At 34.5% G+C, this 10,068-nt stretch overlaps 1 protein-coding gene across 1 annotated transcript; it reads right to left on the bottom strand.

Annotated features, from left to right (window-relative positions):
• Window positions 1-1,113: 1,113 nt before the first annotated feature.
• Window positions 1,114-3,546, bottom strand: LOC132175880 (LOB domain-containing protein 4-like). The gene is made up of 2 exons (XM_059587964.2): window positions 3,370-3,546; window positions 1,114-1,413 (listed from the first exon to the last, which is right to left on the bottom strand). The coding sequence occupies exons 1-2, from the start codon at window positions 3,544-3,546 to the stop codon at window positions 1,114-1,116; spliced, it is 477 nt and encodes a 158-aa protein (XP_059443947.2).
• Between the last annotated feature and the right edge of the window lie 6,522 nt (window positions 3,547-10,068).

Genomic DNA, 10,068 nt, shown 5'->3' with positions numbered 1-10,068 from the left:
GAAAGGAATATAAACACTTTTAAAAACACCGAAGATATAATTAAGCATTGAATTGAGATGATTTATTTGATTGCATTAAATATACAATAGAAATGCATTTTTTAACCTATAATGAAAAGTACGATGATTTAAAATTTTGCATTTAAATTATAATGAACAATCACGCGCATGATGTAGGTTATGAGCTAGTATTCCTAATACTGGAAGTAAATGAATTAATGAATATTTAAGCACTCTGCGGAGTTAAATTTTTTTTTTTAAGCCTGCAGGCTTATTTTATATTTTGGCCAGAAGATGCAAACGGTTCTAATTGTGGTTACTTGGTCTTCCGCTACGTCATGCTTGCTATTTTAGGATTTTAGGCTAAAGAGAGGCTGTAGATTTGGAGGATTTGATTCTCTGATCCCAAATTTGTTCATCTTTCCCCCTTGTCCATATTATTTATCACTTAATTACTTTCTTAGATACATATTTAATGGGGAGAAGCATGGCGCTTGTAATATTCCTAATACTGCAAGCAAATGAATTAAGAAAGTGTGAAAGAGACATTGTGTTTAGCTGTAGATTTGGACTGAATCATTAAAGTTATTGTGCTAAGCTTCATTGACCTCTCAATTGTCATTGCTATCTTTATCAATTTTCTTAAAGTTGTGTATCTACCATACAATTGATCAAAAAGTTGGTGTTTATGATGCCAATGTGTTAGAGTTAGTATGGGTGAGCTTGATCCTCACAGCTTTAAGGCTTTCGATAGTTTCCATCCATCACAGCATAGTTGTCGTCTATGGGATTAATCAAAAGAGATCACTACGAGATGATATGCTTTATGATTGAATAGATGTGTGATTTTCACTCATAAAATCAAATAGTAATGGAATGCTGAAAAGAGCAGTCAACCAGAGACTAATTATAACTATAATAATCAAATTTACCGTTTATAAATTTACAATATGCATATGGTTAATAATAATAATAATAATAATAATAATGATAATAATAATGATGGTCATCTCTAGGCAAGGTGGGTAGAGTCTAGAGATGTATGTTAAAAAAGGTGAAAGAAAAAAGACAAAAAGAAAAAGGAAGGCGATGAGAGTAATAATTAAAGGGAAGCTAGCAAGACCACAAAGACTCTCCCATATTGGAAAAAAAGGACTTGGCATTATTATTATTAGTATTATTATTGGCATTATTATTTGGCGGTGGAATTGAGGAGGAGGTAGAATTGTATTGGCGCATTCTCATATGGACAACCTCAGCCTGTGCAATTGCCAATTGGGTTTGGAGGACGTCAACCTGCTGCTGGAGAGATGATATGGCTCCTACGCACCCGTACACTGGGTCTCGCACCCTTGCATTCGCTTCGTACACCATCGAACTCACCGCATCCCTGCGCTGCTCCTCTGCTAATTCCTGCTTATTCCTAACAATCAGTCTTTATCAACCAAAATAATAACTATTTGATATGGAAAGTAATTTTATTTATTAAATAATTGAGTATGTCATCCTGACATCATGATTGCACCACAATATTCATTAGTATGGATGTTATTGGAAGATAAATTAACAAGATTTTAATTTTAGTTGGAAAGAAGGAACCTCTCTCTCTCTCCAATTTGGAGCTATTATTCATGTACCTGTCTCTATCAAATTAAGTTACCCCATGATCTAAAGCAAAAAGCAAGACAAGATGATGGGGATACGCAAGCTTTCTTTTCAAATATTACGTATACAATATTAGCCAATAAGCTACTGATTAATGGTCGCAAAGTAGTCTTAAACGTACACTAATAATTAATTATAATTAATTCATATATTAAAATTAATCTCTCCTCCGCCTCTTGCAGCCTGTAGGAGTAAAGCTAATTTTCTGATCCGTTATTCTCTTTCATCTACTCAGGAATCATATCACTCCCTAAAACAGTAGCATACTTTTCAAAGCAAGAATTCCATTCTTGCTACTTACCTTGTGTGGGCTCTCCAACTGAAATTAACCACTATAACGGAAGTAAAGGCGTTATACCAAAATCAAAGATCACTTTTCACTTTTCTTTTCTTTCCCTTTATTTTTTGTTTTTAAAAATAAAAATTTCTTACTAAAAGATAGGAATAGAAAAAGCAAACAAACACCGAAAGTTTCTTCAAATTTATAAGAAGCGAAGACAAATAAACTAACTGATTATATGGAGTAGTATTCTATTATCTCCCAGAAATACGATCTAAATGCATGAAATTAATTATAAGGTCTAACAACATTAGAAATTAAATGAATTAAATTATTGAATAGAAAAACAAACAAAAAAAAGAATTAGTTTATATATGGGTATTAATACAAACTTATATTGGTCATCTGTTATTTTGAAATTCATAGGAAGGAGCGAATTATGATTCTGACCGGCCGGCATACTTGACAAATTGGCAATTTTGTATTCTTATCCATTTAAGCAAGTGGTATCACTTGGAAACACTTTTTTTTTTTCATAGACGTCATTTAGTAGACTTTTATACAAATGTTATATAATTTTAATCATGTAACAATAAAAATCAACCTTTAGATCAACAAAGTCTTGTGAAAATGAATTATTGGCATTTACTATAAACATGTTTTCTTAGATACACAAATTATAGTGATGTTTATGATAGGAGTTATTTTAAATAAGGTTGTCTACTATATAGGTTTCTCAAAAAGTGGCTAGAAAATACTAAAGCAACGTATTTTGATTGACAAATGTTTTGAAAAGAGAATTCAAAACATATAAAATACAAATTTTAACAAACCGAGCCATAATTTTTTTATTTATTTTTTAATATATATTATGCATAGCCCTCTGCCTCGGCGTGGTGATAAAGCCATAATGTTTTAAAAAAGGTCAGAATATATGGCAAAAGCAAAACTTATTCCCAAACTTTGAGCAAACCTGATCTACTTTGATAGTTAATGTTATTGTTTGTTTGGCAGTCAAAAGTATTGTTTGTTTTCTTCCCCAGTGCGAGTTTCAGGAAGAAGCAGAAAGCAATTAAAGTAGTAACCATGGCCGCCCAGATCCTTAACTTTCTCTAAACCACTTTGTGGAGGGACTGACCAAGACAAAACGGTGTCCTAAAACTAAGGTAAATAGTTATCATTAAATATTGAGAATTTATGCAGAATTGTTGAAAAGTCTTTGAGATACCCAATAGCACTTAGTTAGCACACTTCTCCGAAAATGACTTGAACATAAATAATACAAGATACTGCTGCTATATACATATAAAAGAGTTATGTGCGTTACTTTATATATATATATATATATATATATATATATATATATATAATGGAGAGAGAGGGAGAGAGAGAGAGAGAGAGAGAGAGGTTTTTGAGAATGGAACCTGCAACATCTTGTTGACATTGCTAGCTCCAAAAACTTTGTGTACACTTGCAAACTTCTGGGGTTCATCAGCTGGAAAATAAGGAGCAAACACACAATCCTGCGCACATCTCCTCCGTAGAAGCTTGCATGCTGCGCATGGTGACATTGCACCTTGCTTTCTACCGTTCTCCTTCATATTGTCCAAAAACCACTCAATTCCTACAATGTTTTAAACTACAAATTTAATTGAAAACAAAATTTAACAATAAGATCAGGAGATTCAGTGAAGATGGGACGAAAAGAAGGAAAGAAGAAAAAGAAGAAAAGAAAGAAATGAAAACTTGGACAAGAAGAAAAGTTGAGAAAGTGAGAGGAGAGGGGGGCTTGAAAGGAGAGGTCTCAGATGTTATATAGAGATGTAAGTGACAGCAAATCTTACGGAGGTCCCACAAAGAAGAGCCCTTAGATTTGCTTGACAAAACATCGCTGTTGATAAGATCTTTCGGCCCACATCAATGTTATAGTTTATGTCACTTTCTTTTAAAAATAAAATAAAATAAAAAAGCAAAAGAAAAAATTGAACCTCAGATGACCTTCAATTAGTAGAGCATTGTCAAATATATTTTATTGGGAAATGCTACGGTTTGTTCTCTGATTATCTTCGTGTTTTTCTGATCATATGTTAATATTATTTTTTTAAAAAGAAAACAATAAATTTATTCTTAATTTCTAAAAAAACATTTTAGAAAACAATATCCAAGCAAAAGTAAGAGCACACCAAAAAAAAAAAAAAAAGAAAAATCATTACATTTCTCATACTTATTTTAAATAATTACTGCTATCAAGTATCACCTACGATCAATTTTGATTCTACAACCCAATGCTTATTGTTTTATTCACTAAAAATGAAATTTGCTCTGCTTCTTCTTGGACTAATCAATTGCAAAAAAAAGAAAAAAAAGGCAAGAAGTAAACATTTCATTTTACTTTTTTATATTTTATTTTAGGGTATTTGTATAATAAGTCCCTAAGTCAACACTCTAAAATTTTTAAATTCTTAAGTTTTTTTTTTTTTTTTTTTTGAAAGTTCACTCCCTAAATCAATAGAAATGACAATAAAATTCCTGTTGTCAAAAATTTTTAACAAACGTTAATCAAATTTAAAACGCATTGTTTCACATCATTAAAATATTAAATTTTTATTAATTTAATTTTAAAATAAATCTAAAAATTAAAAAAAAAAACAAAATTAAGGGGTGGCCGGGGGTGGCGCTGCTACCCCTGGCCACCCCATGACCCACCCTTGGGGTGGTTGCGAACACCCCCAGCTAGTTTGGGGTGGCTCGTGGCCACTCCATGGGTGGCTAGGGGTGGGTTGCCCACCCTTGAGGTGGCTTGTGGCCACCCCATAGGGGTTGGGGGTGGCCAGGGGTGGCATTGCCACCCTTGGCCACATTTTTTTTAATTTTTAGATTTATTTTAATATTTTAATGAGATGAAATTGTGCGTTTTGAATTTGATTAATGGCTATTAAAAAATTTTGACGGCAAGAATTTTATTGTCATTTCCATTGAGCTAGAGAGTAAATTTTCAAAAAAAAAAAAAAAATTAAGAATTTAAAAATTTTGCAGAATTGACTGAAGGACTTATTATACAAATACCTTTTATTTTATAATCACAGTCACTTTTAAGCTTGGAATTCGAAAAAATTAAATTTTGGATAAAACACCTCGTGCCAAATTTTGCAATTAGACCTTTAAAAAACACAAAGATATAATATAAATCTGGAATGTACTACAGCCAATAAATTTGTCCAGGATTTTTTATTATTGGAGTTTTTATAATGCCCTAAATAATGTTAGCGCATTTAAACTAATGCTATACTGGCGGTGCATCAACGTACTCCAACGAAAGAAATCGAATAAGAAGAGTACACAGCCACAGCGCTACCCCCACACCGCCAAAAAGAAAAGAGTACGTCGAAAAAAAAAAAAAAAAAAAATGTATGTGTTGGTACAGTTTTCAGTACAATGGATTTAAGGGGATCCAAGCCTCCAAGCCACTCCTTTCTTCCTCGCGTTTCTTGTCAGATCTGCAAAATTAAAACACATGTTAAGAGAATGCGCCGAGCGGTGGCCGGCGGTTCCTCCTCCGATGCTTAAATCAGTATTTATGTAAACTCAGTATGTATCTTAGAATTGTCCTGTGTACCTCTGAGATGAGGTCTTTTATAGTTGATCATGCGGAGGTGGCTATGATGACCGAGCGAAGGATCCGCGATTTGGGCGTAACGGCCAGCAGAGTTAATACTCGTGCCTTCCGTCACTATGATTGGCAATAGGCCTTTACATGTATTGATAGGATTCCAAGGACGGTGCGTAATTGTCAAGAGTCTTTTAAGAGCAAAATCATAACCGTTCCGATGATCTTGCTATGTGTGAGCTGTTCATATGGCTGAGTTGTGTCGTGACTGTGATGGATGCATTTGGATGTTAAGTGTAGGAGATTCATTGTGATAGAATAGTCGGTCTTCGGTCATCTGAGAGTGTTGGAAACAATGTTGTATCCATTGTTTTATGCTAGGTTGTTTTCATAGAGCCCATTCGGATGTATCGGGCTTTCTTGGGACGTTGGGCCTTTGACCCATCGATGCAAGTGATGGGTTTATGTGCAACAATTACCCCCCAAATTCCTTCTACCGAGACTTCGGGAGGAAAGAATTCAAAGTTTCGATCTTCTTATAGACCGTTCAAATGCTCTTCCCTACTTGGTTCCGTGTAGCCATTGTTCTTGGCGTTTTAACCATTTATGGAACCGGATACCTGCATGTTCTGGATATCCCGCGATCTGTTGCAATCTTACTGTTTTTCAAATCTTTTGTCTCCATCCACGTAAATGCGCCTTCGTTTGTCCACGTGTTCTCCTGGACGTGATTCGAGAATTGACAAAACAGGTGTCAACTTGTGAATGGCGCCTTTGGTTGCGTTTTCGAAAGGAAAAATGTCTCAAGTCTCTTTGGTTTAGGCCTAGCTGCAGCAGGCTCATGATGTCCCAGTATTAAATGCCCTACGCCTTGTTCGAGGTCTCCGATTCTATAAAGATTTCGCCGTCGACCTTCATTGTTTACGTCTTCTAGATCTCCATTCATCTTACCGGAGCTTAGTGCGTTTTGATTTTTCCAATGATCATGTCTTCTCAAAAGCTTCCAACACAAGCTAGCGAGGTCGTCGACTGATAAGTACCAAATATTACATACTTGGACCTCTTTATTTGCATTAGTTAATCCTTTAGCTGTGTCATTATTTACTATTTTGTGTTAGTTTTGTATTTTTAGTATTTTGTAGGTTGTTGAAGAAAAACTATAGCTTTAAAGAGAAAAATGCAAAGTTTGGAAGAAAGAATACTTTGAGAAGACCTAGATGATGTGGTTAAGTTTAACCAAATCCAAGAAAATGTTAACTCAGATTAAAGATCAGATTTGATTAAAGTCCAGATTGGATAAAATTTCGGATTGGATTCAAATTCAGATTCTACACGTGTCTCAGTATTTTGACCATAACTTTCCGCTCAAATATTAGATTGAAGTGATTCAAGCGGCATTGGAAAGCTAACTCAAAATACTATAGTTCATTGTGAAATGGGATTAATTCGGACGGTTACTATGCCAAAATCGCCCCGCAATAAAAGGACACAAATCTGGACAAATCCTATTTCAATTTCAGACTTCTATTTTGACTAGGAGACAGACCTCCGAATTATCTAGGTTTAATAGGGCTTCTAGGACTTTTCCAGGCCTATAAATAGACCTCTTTGCATTCAAGAAAATATATAGAATTCTAGAAACTAGTTTCGGGATACAATTTTGGAGATAGAATGTAATCCACAGCTTTTCTTTTAGTTTAATTTTTCTTTAGGTTTAGGTTTTGGTTTTAGTTTCATAGTCATGTGGAGCTAAATTCTCAACTAAGGTTGGGGATGAAGCCTCACCGATGAAGAACAACATCACTTTATTGTAAGCTTTTATTATTCCGATTTTATTAGTTTATTATTTCAATTGTTTTACATCTTTTCAATATGTAACATAATTCTTCGATATCTTGTTGTGATTCAATGATACACTTGATGATTTAGGATAATTTCACATAATTGATTGCCTGGTTTTTAACTCATAAAAATTGGATATTCCTTGTAATTTGTTGTATGGATACATTTGGTGTTTCAATTAAGATTGGATATCTTTTGTGATTTATAGATACAGCTGATGATTTAATTGATATTGGATTCCTTTTATGATTTGGTCAATGAATGGATACATGAGATGATTTTGATTAATTCTTTAAAGTATAATAAAACATACATAAGATTTAAATTGTGAGAACTTCGGATTAGTATTGATGAATATAAAATATGTTGTTATGATTTGGTGGGTGTAGATTCCACATCCTTAGTGCCTTTATCTATTGATTTACTTAGTTTATTTAGTTTATGTTTAGTCTTTAATTTTCAAAACCAAAATCAAAACCCTTTTGGAACTACGTTAGGATAAAATTGATTTAGATATAAGTTGATCTTTCAAAAATACAATACTCTGTGGGTTCGACCTCTCACTTGCAATCCATTAAACTATAAACGATTCGTGCACTTGGGAGTTAAATAAATTTGCACAACAAGTTTTTGGCGCCGTTGCTGGAGAATTGTTCAATTTTTTAAACCAATTTATTTCTAGAATAGTTTTATTCTTCTACTAGTTATAAGTAGGATTTTATTTTTCTGCAATTTGTTTTGTTTTATTTGTTTTACTAATAAAAAAAAATGATTTTTCTTGTTGTTTTTTGTTTTGTTATTTTTTTGGCTTGTTTTACAGCTCTGCCGCAGCACCATCCGCACACCCCTGCTAATGTGATCGATCGCAGCCCTACTACGATCGAGTTCACTCAGGGCCAAGACAGAAAGCTCAAGCGCACCTGCGCTCGTTAATTGCCGCATCTTCACTCAAGTGCAATCGAGCGCACTCACAGCAAAGGTAGCAATTGTAGCAGTTTCGTGGATCTTTGCCAAAAATTTATTTTTTGTCTTTTTGTGAGTTTTTAAATTTTAGTTTTATTTTATTTTTTGTTAGTTAGTTGTTGTTTTTTTTTTTTTTTTTTTTAGTTTATTTTGTTTTAAAAAAAATGGTTAATGTTTTATGTGGGATATTTGCATGCTAAAAAGAGAGGGGGAAGCATGAATTTTCATTTTAATGATTTTAATGCCTCTCCTAGTTATAGGACACCAGCGCCTACCAACTACCCTCAAAATTTTTACCAACATAAGCCTTGTTCATACTACTCCAATCCTTATCATCATTATAGTGATTGTCCATCATGGGGACAAGCTTCTAATTTTTCATATGAGCAAATGAACACTAGTTTTTCCAGTCCAAGGTTTGATTCAAATTCTAATTATTACAACCCGAACTGGAGCAATCAATCTAATTTCTGATGGTCAGCTTAGGCTACAGGAAATTATGGTCACCAATTTGATGAATTGCACCATTAAGAATATCTGCAGTTCGATCATCAAGCTCAACCGCCTGTTTATCAGTCCACCACTTAAGTGCCACAGCCTGCACCACAATTATCAGTGGAAGACATGATGGAAACATTAATAGAAAAAGTCGACCAGTCCAACTCCCAAGCTAATTCCAACTCCCAAGTTATACAAGAGCTCAAGAATTCCAACTCCCAAGCTATACAAGTGTTAAAATATTTCACCAAATAAACCCTACAAGAACTACGTCAAGAGCACAAAGATGCCAATACTCATGCTACCACAGGGATGGAAGAATGGATTGGCCAATGTGAAAATTAACACCCATCTGAACATCAACTTGACCCAATGACTCAATATTGGGACAATGAGAGCATAGAGGATAACAATAAGGAAGAAGAGTTTCAAAGTCAGTTGAAGGCTAAAGGACACCACATGATTGATGAGGATGAGTCCGGAAATTCTTAACATGAGCATGTCCAAGATACCACCAACTTTCAAAGAGAGGAAAGTCCAACAAGAAATTATCTTCCTAAAGATGAGGTATTTCAATTTTGTCCAACTGCTCACATTGATGACTTAAAAAGGAGAATAGCGGAACTCAAGGCAGTTAGGTCGGCCTATATCAAAACTATACATAAGTGGGGACTATCTCTATTTTGTGAATACTATTGTAATTCTACTCACCACCAAAGCGAATGTCCATTCATTTTACACTACATGGTTGATGAGAAGGAAATTGTGGATAACAAAGAGGAGCACGCAGAGCAAGTTGAGCACCATTGAAGAGGAAGAAAAAGAAGAAGAAGTTGAGCACCCTGAGCAAGTTGAGCACCATGAGAACAGTGAGCCCCCAACAAATCATGATTTGCCCAATGACATGGAAGTGAGTACTGAAGCTCATGCCTGCATCATTGTCCTTCTTGAGACATATCAAAAGCCCAAAGCTTCATCGCCTAAATGTTTCAAAGAGCCATCTTATGTCAAGATACTCAAGGACTTGTGCACACTAGAACACAAATTTAGGAACCACTTTCCTAAGAAGATCCTTCAAAGCAAGCAATTATACATAAGATGGCAAAACATCCTTCCAGAGGGGTATAAAGTTTTGAAGAAGGGGTGGAAGGGATTAGTTGGACATCCGTATGATAAGGGGAACTGCTGTAAAGTTTTCTCCTCCAGTTTATTT

Source organism: Corylus avellana, chromosome 3 (assembly GCF_965113065.1).
Source record: "Corylus avellana chromosome 3, dhCorAvel1.hap1.2, whole genome shotgun sequence".
NCBI lineage: Eukaryota > Viridiplantae > Streptophyta > Magnoliopsida > Fagales > Betulaceae > Corylus > Corylus avellana.
The sequence above is the reverse complement of the archived record's forward strand: the minus strand, read 5'-3'. Positions and strand labels throughout refer to the sequence as shown.

Excerpts from the sequence above, each read along its gene's own strand:
- LOC132175880 (XM_059587964.2), bottom strand. The coding sequence starts at position 3,546 with ATGAAGGAGAACGGTAGAAAGCAAGGTGCAATGTCACCATGCGCAGCA. Across the intron at positions 1,414-3,369 it reads ATGTCAACAAGATGTTGCAG|GAATTAGCAGAGGAGCAGCG; the intron begins GTTCCATTCTCA and ends AGGAATAAGCAG.